The 18,141-nt window shown below is 37.6% G+C and overlaps 1 protein-coding gene across 3 annotated transcripts in view; it reads left to right on the forward strand.

Annotated features, from left to right (window-relative positions):
* The window catches only part of LOC109034612 (uncharacterized), a 135,955-nt gene that overhangs the window by 112,995 nt on the left and 4,819 nt on the right, over positions 1-18,141 (forward strand). For all 3 annotated transcript variants that reach the window (XM_072305406.1, XM_072305398.1, XM_019047862.2), the window contains 5 exons: positions 741-846; positions 1,563-1,812; positions 5,543-5,661; positions 6,852-6,983; positions 11,456-11,546. In XM_072305406.1, coding sequence (XP_072161507.1) covers positions 1,665-1,812; positions 5,543-5,661; positions 6,852-6,983; positions 11,456-11,546 — 490 coding nt within the window. In that variant the 5' untranslated portion in view covers positions 741-846; positions 1,563-1,664. The remainder of the gene's footprint in view (positions 1-740; positions 847-1,562; positions 1,813-5,542; positions 5,662-6,851; positions 6,984-11,455; positions 11,547-18,141) is intronic.

Below are 18,141 nucleotides of genomic sequence, written 5' to 3' on the forward strand. Positions count from 1 at the left end.
ACCACTTATCTACCTGTTGCATTGTTCTACTCTAATATAATTCGACCTTGATAGTAAGTCGCCAAATCTACCTACCTCTTGAAAATCGTCGATTTCTTGTAACCAGTTATTTTAGGAGAGCTGATTGTTCTATCTGAAAAAAAAATCGATTAGGTACATAGATAGAACAGACTCTTCGACTCTTCGAAGAAAAAGACTAGAGTAGACGTGTTTGTCCACGAAACCGCCTTGGAGGAAGTATTATTTTCACTGAAAAAAAGAAATAGGGGTTGTTGGATAATTTCGGCATTTCCAATTAATTTCACTAATTTCAGTAATACCCCAAAAATTAGGTTACGAACCTAAACCAACTTCCCCAACTTGAGTTGGGCACTACCATAATTTATTGAAAATGCTCATATTATCCATCAAATTGGGGGTGGTGCCACAATTTTTGGCGATAACCCTTGACACTTTCTTTTTCCGTGTCCTGCCCCAAACATTGTACATACGAGGTAAAAATGGAAGTTAAACTGACTTTTTATGTCTGAAAAGTATTGTATGACTATATACATATTGAGTAAGTGTGGAATATTTGAAAATTATCGTTTTCTAATCATAAATATTCAGAGAAATCGAAGAAAAATAAGATATTTCCCGTCTACAATTTATATGCGTATGTTAAGTGTAATTATATTACTGCATATTAAAATGTTAAGGACAGCCTGACTATAATTTTTCATGTTTTGACCTTTTTTCAGAAGGGAAGCGGGAGTTCCTGCTGTTCTTAGTGGGACACCTCCTCATTGCAAAACTGGAATCCCTCGACATACTGATTGGGACATAAATGACTCTACTATCCCAAGGGTAAGGTGTGCCTCGAGTATTGGAACTTTACAAAGCTCTTCACGTCTTTTTTCTGACAGAATCTTGCTTCGAAATAGCCATTTTGGCTAACAATATAAGCATGACAAAATGTAAGGGACAAATTACATAAAAAAATATATGTAATATGCACATTCATTATGTTAAATTCTGTTTTAGAAATAAAAATGACACGGGCCTGCAATGTATAAGGCTTCCGGTGTTACGGCACCTTGTATAAAAATAACATTACTCTAATACTACTACCTCGTAAGTCGTACTTAAACATTACTCATTGTCGGAACTTTGATATAAGCAATAGAATAATTTGCTTTTATTCCTATAAAAAAAAAGTAATTTCTTAAAAGCTCAGAATGAATACAAACTAGGATTGAACGTCTGTCGACTTATTTCGACATGCAATTATAAATGAGTAAATTAGAGTAAATCGGATATCGATCTATCGATCGCTCTTGGATATATCAATTGATTTCGATGGAATTGGGGCTTGGGCTTAAAATTTGTCGATCCTCTAGCAAAAAAATTGACCCATGTTTGTTCTTTAACCAGTTTTTTAAAGCCTTAATTATCTCTTTTTGTTTTTGTGTTTAGTGAGGCAAATAGAAAATGAAGAGGAAAAAGGATATTTGTTTGATTTGTGTGGGATAGAGAGGAATTAATTTGAGGGGGCCCGGGTTTTTGGTTTGATTGTGATTCAGGTGGTGGAGTACAATGGGTGGGAGGAGTGGGCGGACGGTCACTGTCGGCTGGTGTACCGGGCCAACTGCGAAGAAGCGCGGCGGCATGCGTCCGGCTGGGCCATGCGCAACACCAACAACCACAACGCGCAGATTCTCAAGAAGTCCTGCCTGGGCGTTCTCGTTTGCTCCCGACGTTGCGTCCTCCCCAACGGAGACTCCGTTCACCTAAGGCCTGCCATCTGCGACAAGGCCCGCAAAAAACAACAAGGTTCGTACATAGGAAAAATCTCTCTTCTCTCACCTACTCGGAAAAAAATTAAAATAAGCATAATAAAGCATCCACCGTTAAGTTAGGGGAGAGGCGGGCAACGTGGAGAGTAGAATTTGGCCTTTAAAAAAAATCTGTCAGTCCTATTGCGACTCTGTTGGTTGAAATTGAAACTAGAGAGGGTACCCATCTACTAGAAACTGTTTCTATGCAAAAAACAAAAACATAACCAATAAAAAATGACGGCAAAAGGAAACCGGTCCTCTGCAAATTTTCACGCCCATGAAAACTTATGGGGCCACGGGCAAAGTGGAATGGGCGGGTACAGTGGAATATGGTCATTTTAAAAAATGTATTCATCCTGTGGTGCTTGAAATCGAAACTAGAGAGGGTACTTATCCATTAGAAACTGTTTTTATGCAAAAAGAAAAACATAAGCAATAATGAATCACGTAAGTAACTAGCCGGCCCTCGCCAGATTTGGCCCGCGTTCGTGAGAGCTTATTCGTATTTAGAAGTGTCAAATTAATAAATCCATGAATCTTACCTAATCAGTAATTGCTCTAGTTTCGATTTCAAAACCAAAATCTAACTGAATCGGCTTCTCCTTTTAATTATTAATACAGCATCAAGGGGGGGTGTCTCGAATTCCACTTTGCCCGACTTAAGTCGGGCAAAGTGGAATTTGGCCTTTTTTTTGTATCTAATTTTCCTGGCGCTTTTTGAAGACTTTTCCGGCTTCTCTCACCGTTTTTTGAAAAAAAAAGCGATGAGACTTCAAGTATAAATAAAAGAAATCCTACTCATATGAGAAAAAATTCTACTCATAAGAGTAGAAAAGTTCAACTCATATGAATTCAATTTTTTTCATTTTTCAGAAGTGCCGTTTCTGACCAGGAGACGCCGACAAGGGATGTTAATTTGAAGAAAAAAAACTTTTTGTTCTTATGGTTTTTTGATGCGGTGACTAGTTTCTGAGATATCGGACGCGGTAAATTCAACGCTGAACTCATGGGAGTTGAAATCTCTATTCATATGAGTTGGAATCTCTAGTCATAGAAGTTGGCGAAAACTGGAAAGAGAAATTCTGCTCATTGGAGTTAAATTCTGCTCATAATAGTTAAATTCTGCTTAGGAGTTAAATACTGCTGAGTTAAATTAAAAGTGAAATTCCATTCATATGACTTTGCTTATTTCTACTCATTTGTACTCACCACTTTTGGCAGGGATATACAGTGGCGTAACTACCATACCTGCCGCCACCGCCGGGCGGCGGGGCGCAGCGATACGAGGGGCGCAAAATTTTGGGAAAAGAAAACGGGAAAAAGAAGGAGAAAAAGAAAAAGAAAGAAAGAAGAAAGAGAGGGAGAGAGAGAGAGAGAGAGGGAGGGGGGGAGAGGGGGAGGGAGAGAGAGAGAGAGAGAGAAGCAGAAAAGATGAAGAAAGAGGAAAGCAAGGAGAAGAGGTACAACGAGAAAAAAAAAATTGTGATTATGCAAAAATTTCATGTAAGTTTCACATTTTTTCATACTTTTTTGGGACTTGAATTTCCTCTTCACTTTTCTTTCTATTCTCATTGCGATACCTTGATTTTCTCCCATTTATTCAGATCTGAATGACTAGACGGGCAGGGGGAGAGGGGGGGGGGGGGGGGGGGGTGCGCTACTCAAAACTTCTGATATGAAAAAGGCGCAGTCTCAGATCGGCGGGGGCACGCGAAGATTGCTAGTTACGCCTCTGAGGGATAACCGGGCTAAAAATCAACAAAACTTAAAGTCTCGACGTTCCAGGGTGGTTTAACCCCCTCCTCGACCAGGAAACAAAGATATATATTTATACAAAATTATAAAAATCAAAATACCAAGACCCCCATTTTGTGACACCAAAAAGTGAGGTTATCACAGAGGCTCTATAACAGAGGTATACGCACCTCGGTGCCAAGATCGACGACACTCCCAAGTTCGTGCATTTTTGTATTGTAAAAGCAAGGATTCTTTTTTTCGCCGTGTTGGACTTTTCATCTGCCGAAATCCTGCTCCGTTAACCCAACGTTTCCTGTCACATGGACACAGAAAATAATGATTGAAAGCAAAAATCGTGCTTTCGGAGTCACAAATGAGATATAACTATTTGAACACCTGAGCTGCTCAACTTGCATAGTCATCCATCTGAAGTAGTATTATAACTCAAGCCTGCATTCTTACGAGTTCATGAAAGATCTTGAAAAAAGTTATGGATGATTACCCCCTTAGAATTAGAGTACCTTTATAGACAGAGTATGGCCATTTCTGTTCCGGTTTTCATTGCTCGCGTGAAAAAAGGCTGCCACGATGTTCTTACGGCCGTAAATAAACAAACAAGATGACTGTCATCAGCAAGCAAATTTGAGGTTATGCACATCTTACATCCTCCTGTGATGAGAATGAAAGGCGATTTAACAATGTTTTCATGTGTTTCTTATGTGTTATTCGTAGATATGAAAATTTAAATTGTTGCTGCAGTGTAATTGAAATTTTTGTAAAATTTTAGCTTCCTATCAATGTCACGGTGAGCCGCCATCTGGTTTGTTTATTTACGGCCGTAAGAGCATCATGAAGTCCAAAAACTCGTTGACCAATCAAAAAGCGGAACAGTTTTCCTGTAGTAAAAAGATACGAATGACCATACTCTGTCTATAAAGGTACTCTACTTAGAATTATCTGACTTTTCATTAAATTTCGTCAAAAATTCAAAGAAAAACACTCGAGGAAATTGGGTTTACCTATTTGGGGAGAAATTCCGTATCGTCTGAATGTTGATGCGGGGTTTTTTCTCAGAACGGGAGCGTGGCGGTGGTGTCCTGATGCTGGTCGAAGCCCCGTTTCGAATTACAATGGGGCGGCGCGCGGCGGTTCCACTGCGTACGTCACGGAACTGGATGCGTACAAAGACCCAGCATGACGTGGCCGCGCGTCACCGAGGTCCCGAACCCATCGCTCACGTGATGTTATGGTGCGTCTAGGACGACGCGGCCGCGGCACGGCGCGGCGGATAGTTGGAGCCGTGACTTCATTACATCGTCTAACACGAAGTTATCAGATTCGGCACTTGATTTCCACTCAATCGGATCTCAGCCCACGGGTCGTGAAGCGGGTAGAGTAGAGCGAGAGGAATGTCCATTATTTTTCACTTCCTACAATAATATGCATTGCACTCAATACCCAGTAGAGCAGTGTACTAGGTGCTATGCATGTGTGCCAAGAATGTCGCGTCGGGTGAGAGGTTGCCCAAACAAGTTTTGGACCGGGTGCATGCCGTACCCCCCCGGAGATGGGACGGTATGTGATGGGTACCTCAAGGGATCGGCCTTTCAACTCTTTTTTCAAGAATCGAGTTGCCGAAAGTCTGCGTGGTAGTCGCATTTGACGCTATACTGGAAAAAAGTCGATTGGATCTAGGGTCCAGACACTTAAAAATTTGATAAGAAAAGATACTCTTGATTTGATCGGATTTTTACTGGTTTTTACTCGGAATCAAAAGGAAATCCGCTGAAATCAAGAAGCTTGGATATCTATTCAAACAAAAATCCTATTGAATCAAGAGTTTTCTTTTCTTGTCAAATGTTTTAATAGTCTCCTTTAGATCCAAGCAACTTTTTTTCCAATTGACATAAGTGCCTACCTACCTTAGAATCTTTGTTCTAGGTGCCTAAATTTACTTATTTTTTTCGTATTTTTTTTTCCTCAACCAGGGAAGCCTTGCCCGAATCGACAATGCACTGGTCGATTAGAAATTTTAGCGTGTAGAGGTCATTGCGGATATCCAGTGACACATTTTTGGAGGCATACTGACCATGCAATATTTTTTCAGGTAGATATACACCCAATTTTTTTACAGTCTACGTTAGTTTTATTTATTATGGGATGCCTGTAATATTTAATTCGTGGGCAGGTCAAGAGATGTAGGCACCAATTCAGGATCAATCAAGTTTTAACGTGTAAAATACAAAAATCACGTTTCGCATAAGTATCCAGAATAAAAAAAAAACCCTAATCAATTTCTACCGTTTAGAAACTCAGAATGATCTTGTTCTTTTTTTAAAAAAAAATATCAACGTCGAAACATTTCCCCGAGTGTACCTAATATTCATGAAACAAATAATGCACCATCATGACGGAGCATTGACGCCCTCCCCCTCTCTCGTCTTTTTACAAATAGGTAAAAAAAAAGACTATTCAAGGTCAAATTTTTCGAGTCCAACGATTTCTCCGTGTCTCTGCTGTTTGTTGAGAAATCCCTGAAAAATGAATCTTTTAGCCGCCTACCATGTTATGCTCTTCGTGGAAAATAGGCACGTCTCATCTTCCAGTGCACTAGCATCTTAACCCGGGATGCTGAGATTCTTACATGGCATGCTTGGTCCAATCAAAATCAATCTGGCTCCCGCGAAATAATCAGTATTATGTATTGAAAATAATGGTATTTTATTACGAATAACCCTAATTGCATTCACTTACTCATTACTCATTACTCTATTTACGTCAATGATTGCACCAACTCAACTTTACACTCGCATGTGAGTCCATGTGTTTATTCCTTCAAGCAAATGTTTATTGAATTTTCTTTTCTCTCGCCGACTTGAGAACTTTCCACTAGGTGACATAGGAAAAAAATGAAAACTAGAATTGTCGCTTTAACGCTTCAACGATTATTACTCCCCATATTCAATACTTTGAAGTCAGTGCCTACATTTCAATTCAATCCTGATCGGTCAAAAACTGCATCAAAGGAGCTCAATGTTCATTAGATCTTCTGGTGTGGTCACCTTTTTCTGAGTCATCGCAAAAAAAAAAAAAAAAAAAAAAAAAAAAAAAAAAAAAAACACCCTGAGACAATGGCAATGTTTAAATCAGAAATACTGTACAGCTAACCCCTTACTTTCAAGGTTCTTCCCTTGAAAAGCGAAATTTCCGTTTTTATTAGATCATAGTCTCGATTTTTAATTTGACTAATTTCCGCTTTTTTACTTATTCTTTTTTCTTATTTTGTCTTTTAATTAGGCAAAAGGTGTCCATGATCATTTGAGACCTGAAGCCAAATCTACCTCAGAAGCTAGACGGACCTTGGGAGCCGGCAGAAGAGTTAGAAATCTAGCCGTTCTCCTAGCTCGTGATGCTGCACTTAGCTCAAAAGTAAGTTTAGCATGCATCAAATCAATACTGCTGTGCACATTTCAATTGGGTTTATTGGACGTAACAGTTGAGAGTGTAATGTGAAACCGGACGAAACAGTTGAGAGCACGTGTAATATAAAATTGGACGTAATAGTTGAGAGTAGAGTACCTGTATAGGGAGAGTAGCGACAGATCGGTTTATGGAGGGCTTAGGGCCCAAAAGTGCAGCCACCCTTCTGAGCAACTTCTAACACACAAAACACTGCCAGCCTACAGATTTCAATTCTAACCAAGATGGCTAAGAATGTACATAAATGAGCGTTCTTTCGCAAAAATAAGTAAATTTATGCAAAAAGTAAGCCAAATACATGCTTTCTAAACGACGGTTCGTAACAATTGTATTTGTAAATCGCTCTGGACATTCGAAATTCATAGGTTGGCTGCCCTTTTGGGCCCTAACTTTATTCGCGGAGGCATCGGTGAAGGCCTGATGGACTTTCGGAGTTTCAGATCTGTCGCTACTCTCCCTATACAGGTACTCTAGTTGAGAGTGTAATGTAAAATTGGACGTAACAGTTGAGAGTGTAGGCAATGTAAAATATACATTATATTGACAACATTATGCTGCTGGTACAAGCTTGAAAACAATCTTGATTGCAATGCGTCACCACATTCTGCTTGCATTATATTTTTAAAAAAGAGGACCAGCTGACATACAATTTTCACAGAATCATGTCAAGGTAGTGAAAAAAGCACATCGTAAGAAACGAAAAAGGAGCAATGTTACTCGGAATTTCCACCAAAATTAAATTTGGAATTCATATTTTCGGACTTTCACCGTGGATTTGGGTGTCTCTTCATTAGTCTATCTCAGGATGATTTTAAGTTTAGAACTTCAATGAATTACTTGAAAAAGGCCCTTCAAACGCACGTACAGGGTGTCCCAGACCATCCGTACCAGGCATTTTTTTCGGTTGGTGTCCGTCGTGCGAAGTCGGGAACCGCAGGGTTAAATAGGGAATCGACCCCAAGGAATCCGAATTTCATGGTCCCGGACCCCCCCCCCCCCGTCTCCCTTGGGAGGTAAAGGGTTCCCCCGACTTTCGAAAGTCGGGAGAAATTGTGGCTCCCCCGTATACCCCCATAGGAAGACTAGGGGGGCTTCGCAGGGTGCGGCTTATTTTCGTCATGTCGGAAAATTGACGAAGTCCTGGTGGCAATCGGTGCCATCTTAGAAAATAATTGGCTGTATTAAATTTGAGCCAATTTGAAGCTTTTTTAGCTGATGCTCAAAGGGATCAAGACTACGGGGCAAAATTTCATTGCTTTAAATGGGCGGAAGAACGCTTGATCTGCGAAAATGCGTTTTTTGGATCTAAAATGCGCTTAAATGAAGAAAACCAGACCAGCTCTTAGAGAGGCATCTAGGAGCCCATTCAAAACGAGGAAATTACACTTTTGACCCATGGGTGTGGGTAGGGGGGGATCACTCGAGTGCAAAGATAAAATATATACACCCATTTCGTTCCAGGCTCGAGAAATAGTATAGAAGGCAACATTGTAAAGGGCTTAGTATGGTTCTCCAGGGCTAAAACAACTATTATATATTATTTCTCAATTTGTGAATTACATTTGCCTCTTTAACTTCGAAACACTTATTTTGAGTTCGATCAGAAAATCTTAAAAGCGATCACTAACCGGCTACGCCGTGACCCCCCCTGTCCCCATTCATGAGTCAAAAGTGTGATTTTCTCGTTTCGAATGGGTCATGACTAAATCCATAAAGAGGGAGTCTACTTCCTTACAACTAGAGGCTTTTTTCGAAAGTAGATAGGTATCTGAAAAAGAGTTCGACGCAGCGACGCAGCACGTAAGCGCTTGGGATCATTATGGATCGGGAAAAACTGGTGAGAATATGGTTTATAGAGGAGGAACGCGTGGGCAATATTGACGGGGATGAAAGCGAAAAATCTATATCTATAATTAATGGGTATTACAACCCGTTCAGTCTGACGCGAATGCGTTGAATGGGCCAAAGTGACGCAAAGAAGAATCAAGGATCCTGTGACGCAGCCTGCATCCTGAAATTTTTTAAATGAATGGGAAACGGATGATGGATTTATGTGGCTCAAGCTAAGATTTTAAAGGAAAGAAAGGGGGGAGTCATGACGAGTGGATAAACACTGTTACTCACTTGAATAGCGAGAGACAAATGTAAATAAATCACGCGGGAGGAAGGATTGCGTCCGGCCCATTTTCAGATAAGGTGCCTCTCCATAAATAACATTGACCGAATCAAATCCGAGATTCCTGATATGTTATTAATTAATCAATTACCATGCTGCTTAAGCTTATCCCAATAAGAAAATTATGGGCTTCTCTGCGGTTGTATACGTTGAGTCCAGTGCAAATGTATGAAAAACGAAGCTTCGCGGGTTTTTTTTTAATTTTTCGCAATGGAGAGTTGGCGGGTGTCTGAAATCTGATGAATTTCATTTTAAAAAATCTGATGAATTTCATTTTAAATTCGCAACTAGTGAATTGAGCACGTTTCTAAATCGATGAGTTCATCGAGGAGTTACAACGGAATAATCTGATCTACTGAAATACACGAATCGGAAATGCCACTTCATGCCGTCAAAAGAACATTTCCTCACTTTGAATTATATTTCTCCTGATCACACCCATTTTAAAACAAGTTATAAAGAACACCATGAACTGAGCTTACACCTTAAATTCGACCAATGTGCACGCACCTCAACTTGTTTTCAAAACAAAATAGATCAATGCATGAAAATAATAGATGCTCATTTCAATATGTTTCCGCTTCAATATTTTAATTTTGTGAGGATCAAAATTTAAATGCTTATTTGTAGAGATAAACATATTAGCTAAAAAATATTACCGCGCGCATTGCAAAGATCAAATTTTCATGAGAGAAAAATGTAGAATTGCAAAAATGCGGGATAAGTATTCCACAAAAATGCTTCATACATTCTTATACGAGCGTTAAAGTCTCTGCGTTAATGTACTTGGACAGTAGAGATAATTAAATGTTAGAACGCTGTTTTTCTTTTTTATTTTTGGCGAATTTTCTATACTTGTTAGTGATTTATGTATTCGGTACTTGAGAGCTTGAAAAACAGGGACTTGCCCAATAGTCGTCAATAAATGAAGAAGAAGAATTGAACAAGTCATAAATGCAATTCAAAACGTTTACGATGAGACAAAATTTTGTTCTGCAAATATGTCGAACCAGACGAATTGGATTGTTCGATGATCTGTATATTGTGGAAGTCCAATTTGTTTTTAAGTGAAAACAGTAAAAAAAAATCTGGTTTTACTTACCTATTCTCGTGATCTCTGATGAGTTGTTATGATTTCTATCTAGCGGCAAAAATTCATAACGGAACAGTTTTAACTTACTTCTTTTTCGAAAGATAATGCTCATCCAAGTCACTGGTTGATATGCAAAGCGTTGAGAGGAAAAAAAATCTGTTGTAGTCTCTGCATTGATCACTGCGGTGTGCAATAATAATTATCATGTAGCTACCACGCTAGCTGCATTGGAATCGTTTCTACGTGATAAATACATATAGATGTAATGAATAGGTTTATAATGCGATGATTTATTCTCCCCCTAAAGATTCCGCGATGCCCTTTTTAATTTAGAGGATGTGTGTAAATGACCCAACGTGTGTGTGGGCTTAAGGTCCAGGCGCGTCCCCTGAGAGGGGGAGGGGGCGTTCGATAGGAGTTCACGGGCCGGGCTATTGTAATAACTTTTCACTGGGAAGTAATAATTACAGATCTAGCCACTGTTATTATCATTTCAACTCCTTCGGACTTCGAAGCGTCTGCTCAGCTTTCTTTGCTTGAAAGTGTCTTCGACTCGCTTTTACAGATCTCACACCGGAATTGTCGGCTTTAGTTCAATTGATTCATTCAAAATTTTCTTCAACGTGTATTTTACAATAGATTTTACAACCGTGCATCTAATTGATTTTTGTCTTCATTAACGGTAACTGTAGCAGGCATATGTCTTACGAAAAGAATCCTCAAGTATATTATTCCCAGCCGTTGCCAATTCTTCTCTGTATATATACTACTAAAATAACTCTCATTGTGCCTAGCTCCTATCGAGGGGCATGGAAGACAAGTGGGATAAGTACAGTTTTGGGAAAAAATAAGACATTAATGATTTCAACTAAAACTAGTCTTAAAATATTTTCTGTGCAAAATTCGCTACTAAAATCCAAATTATAAGCATCAAAAAGAAAGTCTGAATTTTCTATCTGCCATAAGGCTCCATGTAATTTTGAAACTAAATGCACACGTATTTCTCAAAAAAGCAAAAACTGCACTTATCCGTCTTGTCCTCCAAGCCCCTCCATTTTTTATTTTTTGAGAATGACGCAACTGGCGTAACATTGAAAAGTGGACCAAAATCGAAGCATACTTGGTAATTAATCTAGTGTCTTTTTGTTTCAGTTATTATCAGTCAAGGATAGAGACCGTAATAGATGTGAGATAGAACGTTTGCGCATTCCTCAGCCTCCCCCGGTTTCGAACAGTGAAAAAGGTGAGTGAGAGCTTACATTTTCCCCAAAGTTATTCTATTGCAATGATAAAGATAAGTCGAGTCAACTGACTCACAGATCGAGTCGAATGAAATTACTACTTAGAGGCAATTAAGGAGAGGCAATCAGAGGCATTTTCAGATTATGTAAGAACCATTCGAAGTTTTTGCCGTTGTATGGGAATGTAGGCATATTCGGCTTGAAAGTGGAGAAAAAGTTAACTTGATCTCAACTTCAATACGGGGAAAAATAGTATTATTTTCAACAATGTGCCTACACTCACCAAAGTGAGAACTTCTCATATAGACAACAGTTTTTCTTTTTTCAATGTAAGTTTTATTTTGCCTACGCTAACCAATGGAGGTATTTTTTCTTCGAGGCATAATAAGTACTAATCATTCTAATCTACTAATTATAATCCCTATACATGCTAATTCCTACCTGAAATGTAATTTTGGTCCCTCTACCTCATAAATATAGCATAATTGCGTCGTTTCCCGAACGAAGGAACGTTACTCTTTTAGTGTATTTTCTTCGGAAAATTCGGAAAAACGGGGAAAGTTGGCCGGTGTTTAGGACGATTTTTGTCATTTTTTGGGGACCTGAACAAGAAAACTGGAGACTTTGGGGGATATCGGGGACACCCGTCCAAAATCGGGAATAATCGGGGACATTGGGGACTTTTGGGGATCGGTAGACACCCTGATTTTATTTAGCTTGCTCTTAGATGATCGATACAATTTTGAGAGTTTCTTATGAGTTTACTTATTGAAAAAAGATACATTTTTCATCTCGACATTTATTGGATATTTCATGACACAAAATGTCAAAGGCATCTTTTAAGATGAAATTGTTAAGTAGTTAGAAAATTAGAATCCAATTCATACAAATGGAATGAAGTAAAGTAATTTAGGAAAGTAAAAAACCCGAGTAGCATGGTGTTTTAATTGTTTTCTGTCTAGCACTAATTTAGAAAGTTTCTATTTTCTAGACAGAAAAATAAAATAGAAATAAAATAGAAAGAAAATAGATGTATCAAATAGAAGTAAGAAATTATGAAAAAAAACTTCTAATTACTGTCTATGTTCCGGACACTAAATACAAGGAAAACAGACAATGTTTTTGTCTACATTCTGTGTGTTTTTTCTATCTGTTTTCTGAATTTTAAATTTCTAAGAAATAGATAAAGAAAATATACAATTTTTCTCTATTTTCCATCAGGTTTTTGAATATTTTTTCTTGAGGAAGTAGCCCTATAGGTATCAAGTTTCTAGACAAAAAATAGATCCATTTTGTAGACAGAAAATAGATCTATTTTCTTTGGTAAATTGTGACACTCACTTTAAATTTTCCGTCTACTCTCCATAATGCTAGCTACTTTCTCTTTATTTTCTAAATTTTTTTCATAAAATATTTTCATTTTGCTTCTTGGGTAATGAAACAAGTTTCTAAGAACACATTATATCGAAGTATGTTCGAGAACTTGGTAAGAGTAAAAGACAGCGGAAAGCTTACGTAAGACTCAGCTTGACCCTCCCCCCTCGCACCTTCGTAAAGGCTCCGTAAGACAAGCTCGGACCCCCCCCCCCCCCCCCCAAGTGCCTTAATACTTGAATGCCCCCCCCCCCCAAAAAAAAAAACTGGCGCGGGGCGTCGGATTTTTAAGTATGCAACATCGATTCAATTTTTTACAAGAATGTACAGTGTGAGCAATTTCATTAATTTTTGCATGATATCAGAGGATAAATCAGTGAAATTTCAGGTAGAAATTCCCAAGATTCTACTGGTAAAAATTCAATTTGCGGGGGAAATTTGGCAATCTTGAAATTTAGTTAGGTTCTTTCGTTGTGACAACCACCATTTACAATGGAAATTTTGTAAAGAAGAACAGGGGTGATCATCCTTCCTTCGGAGATAGATCCGATTCCATATAAGGCGTAATTTTACAACTTTACGACTTATACTCTTACATGGAATCAAGTCTTATCACTGGAGGAGCGGTTGTGAGATATAATTGACGAAATACTCTGAAATTCACCCTTAAAGTGAAAATCCAAGTATTTGGACAATTATACCTGCTGAAATGCAGTGGAAGAGCGTAATTAGAAAACTGATAAATTAAGAGTTAGCATTCATGCGTTTTAATCTGAGGAATTTGAATCTAACAAGTGAATAAAAACAAGAGGCCAGAAGAGAATGGCGTTTTTACAATTTATGAAAAGAGAATTAATGTTTTCTAGGAAGTGGATGTAAAAATTCATTAAAGTTTCAGAGGGAAAATTGATAATTTCAAATAAGTAATATTTTGAATATTCTGTCTCAATATGAAATAAAATTCAAAAATAAAAAAGGTTATTTGATAATTCACCGCATTAGCAAACTGGGTGTTGTCCAATTCCAAAGTCCCAATAGAGAATTCACACGATATCCGAAATCCAAAGCCAGTCAAGAGGAGCGGAGGAACCAAGAAGGCAAAAGAGTTGTGGTCGAGCCGAGGCTCTCGACCAGAATGACAGAGGCGTCTTCGAGGAAAAACGGGGTTAGAGTTTTTTGAAGTTTATCAAAAAGTCATTATTACAAGAGACAAAAAATGAATGTAGTTAAGGTAATTAAGATAAAGAGTGAGACTCTTATCTCGTTATCTCATCTCACCCTTACTGAAAAAGACGGCGCCCACGTCGTCCTAATAAAAGAAAAGATTACTACAAACAATGAAAAAGAAGGGTATGGTGAGTTAGGGTGAAGGCCATGAAAAACAATTGAAATCAAATTGAAGAGGAGAATCAGAAAAGCACATATTTTAAAGAAAGCTGCAACGCCAAAAAATAAAAAGGAATTATAAAGGTGAATTTCAAATTAAAAACTGGAACTGGAACAAAAAATAACAAATGAAAAATTTCATATCAGACGTTTCGGAAAGGTGAGAAAAAGAAAATTACAAAAATTTTTACTCTTACTTTTGACAAAAAGAAAAATGACATGCTCATTGAGAAAATCGCTTCGATTTTTATTTCATCCTTTCGCACTCCGGGAACGGGGCATCGTTGATACAAGAGATTTGAACAGAAAAAAGCCGTACCAAAATTTCGAAATTACTTGTTATGCTTCACTTTACTTTTTTTTACCAATCCGAGCCCTCCGGAAAATGCTCCGGGTAGGCCAGCCGCGGGTACAACGCCCTGGATTGACCCTAGCGTCCGTGTAGCCTCTGGAATTACTGCCGGGGTCGTTGATCCACGACGGACCTATCAAAAGCAAGGAAATGCTCTGATCTGAAAAAAAGCAAAGGCATCGCGATGCTTTATCACAGAGGATAAACATCGTTAATACAGGATAAAAAGAGTAAATAGTCACAAGTTTACATCAATTCCTTAAGCTAGGCTAAATACAAAGTGTCAAATGAAATATGATACCAATTTAACGTAAAGAGGAAAAAGTTAGAGAAATATTTTTGAGAAATATGAGAAATTTTGGAAAGAAAAATTTATTGGGAGAAAGTAAAATGGTCGCTGGATTTGCAAGACATGTTAACAATTTAAAAAAATAAATCTGATACCATGCGTGTAAAAGACGAGGTCATAGATATTTTTATTTTTAAATTGCGAATTACTGAGGCTTAAAGTTTCACCATTGACATTATTTTTGCGTGGAAGATCACACATGCAGTCGGTCTCGCTGTCCCTTGAAATCGGGTGCCATGTTGATATGCATTTGCGTCTGTTCTCCAGGGGATGCCTTTACTATCCCTCTTCACAAAAATAGCGAACAGATTCACTTAGTTTGAACAAATAACTCGATCACCTTAAAGGTTTTCACTGTAACAATACTTTGCGCTGTTTTCTGAAAAAGATGCTCATCTTAATTGCTTCAGTAACAGTTACAAAACTTTACAACGCCTAAAAAGCGAGGGAACCAAACGATAGATGTGACTCAGGTTGAGAAATCTAGAAGACACCGCAGTCCTCACTCTGAGAAAGTACCTTCCAAATCCAAACAATACGTCTAAGTAAGTAAGTAAGTAAGTAAGGCCGGGCTGGCCGGCGAGGCGCCCTCAAGGGGCCAAGGCAACTGGCAACTGCCGTCGTGCACCCCGAAGTTGGACCGTACTCCTTAACTTATCTTCGTACTATTGACACATTGAGTATCAATTATATTCCCGCAAGGCTCAGCGGCCGTCTGATAGCCAACGGAAGGTCTTATCAAAGACTGTGGCAGACGCTGCAGAGCACGGACTTTTTGGAGCACGGACTTTTTGGAGCACGGCCATGCCTCCACCGAGTTGGACTGTGTTGTTGCAATCTACACTGATAGGTACAAACAATACGTCTATTCTTTTTCGTTGGGTGAACGACTAGCCCAGAGGCAGGGTCCCCGACTCACAAAACCCTCAAGAGTCATCACAATACGGTGGAACGCAACAAAGGTGCCGATTCAAAAAGGGAAGGCGAATTATTTGCTAAACGAAAATAAGAAAAATTTGATTATGTTGAAAATTTTAGCGTCGTGTTCTCACGACCCTTGCTGTAAAAAAAAAAAAAATAAAAAATAAACAAAAGCAAGTCCGCGTGAAGCTAAAATTCTTCTAAAAAGAAACAAAAATTTAAAAATTTATCAAAAAAGTATAAGTTTGCTAAGAAAAATATTATTGCAGCAAGAACAATCAAAAGCTATAATATACCAAAAATGTGATAGCATAAAGTTTGAAAAAGGAAGCGCAATATCGATTACGTGAAGTGGATGGCAAATAGGGTAGCAATAACCATTTCTGATTATGATAAGCTATAAAGTACATTATTGCCTGCGAGACCATAGCGTTATCATCCGTTAGAGTAATATGTAACTCCTTTATCTCAGGGCATTTTCTTTGCTGGAAGCCTAAATTCATTAATTTAATGTTATTTAGAGTCTTTGACAGTTTAAAAATGTCTTTATCAGGATTACTAATCATTTTCAAGTTGAAAATAGCGAAGTCTCGGAAGATCATCAATTGCCTTCATCTCATTACTTGTAGAAGTCTTACATTTGATAAATCAAATCAAATGGAACCAATCTTTTCGTCAATTTATTTAAACGACTTTTCTCATTTTTGAAATCTCTAAAATATTCCAAACTGAAATGATTAGACAAGAAAATAAATTTATGATCAATGAATTTCTTAATGGGTCGAGAAATTGTCAAAATGCTCGACCAACTCTAAAACTCCTCGTAATTCTAGACATGTTGCAGACCAAGAGGGAAGGGGGAGAGATTTTTACTAAAGAAAAAGAAATGTTTAAGAATGAAATTTTTCATCATGATCTATATGATTCAAAATGTCTCCTGTGCTGAATTTTGATGTATTTACCAAAAAATCGATTTTTAATTCATCAAAGAAATTTATTAAAACAGGAGGGTAAACGACTAACCGTTTTAAAGTTTCGAAAGCTTCATTGGCTTTGTCTAAACAAAGTTATATTTATCATATTTCTTATTCGTAAGCTCTATCAGAGGCGCAGCAATATTAGAAAAATTAAAACAAAAAAAAATTTATGAATAAAGGACCGTTAAAAAAAGTAAAAAAAAAGCACTACCCAGTAAAGAACGAACGTCTTTTTAACATTTTGGAGTTTTATGCTTTAAAATAGCGTCTAAATTTGACTGTAAAGGAGCTAAGCCTTTTTCATCGATTAAATAACCAAGAAAATTGAGGTTTTTGAACATTTCATGACATTTTTCAGTCTTGAAACGAAGATTAAATTATTTCATTCGTTCATTATAAAAACTTAAATAATTTCAAATAATTTTTGAATAAATAAGTAAGTCATTGATGCAAATGAGGAATCCATGATAAAACAAATCTGAAAATATTCTCTGTAAAGCTTTGTTGAAAGTACTGGGTGAATTTCTAAAAGAAACCGAATAGACACGTAAAAGCACAATAGCGTCTCTAGCGCCTGCTTAAAAGTTGCTGATAATATCCGCCAAGAAAGTCGACAGTAGAAAAGTAAGTATTCCCTTGTAATTCAGAAATAATGTTATCGATCCTTGGTAAGAGGAATCGATTTGGGATAATTTTTATTAAGTTTTCTGAAAAATACTACAACTCTCCTATTTTAGCGGTTAACTGAGTTAACGATTTTTTTATTTGCGTCTCCCTTTGTAACTAAAAAGGCTGGAGATGCATAGGCACTGAAACTGTCATTAATTATCGAAGCGTGTTTCAAATTATTCACTATGCTACGCAGATGTTTTCTATAGATATTTGGAAAAGAATAGTGAGAACAATTGATGGGAACTTCCGAATTTACTTGAATAGTTATAGGCTTTCATTTTTATTCAACAATTTTAGCTTCATCAGACAGAGGCAAAAACAGATTTGGCATCGCACAATATTTCTCGAGCAATATTATGGATAGCAGGATCCAAAATTGCATCAGTATTCAATTTAATATCTGAATTATAAAATTTTGTCCTAGAAACATTACAAACAATAGTTTCAGGCACTGAGAATCTTGAATTTAAAGAAATAAATTTATTTGAACGTATGAAGTTAAAATTTTCATTGAAAAATTGGTCCTTATTCTTACAAAAGATATCACCAATTAGGGTGTCTACTAA

Source organism: Bemisia tabaci, chromosome 1 (assembly GCF_918797505.1).
Source record: "Bemisia tabaci chromosome 1, PGI_BMITA_v3".
Classification (NCBI taxonomy): domain Eukaryota; kingdom Metazoa; phylum Arthropoda; class Insecta; order Hemiptera; family Aleyrodidae; genus Bemisia; species Bemisia tabaci.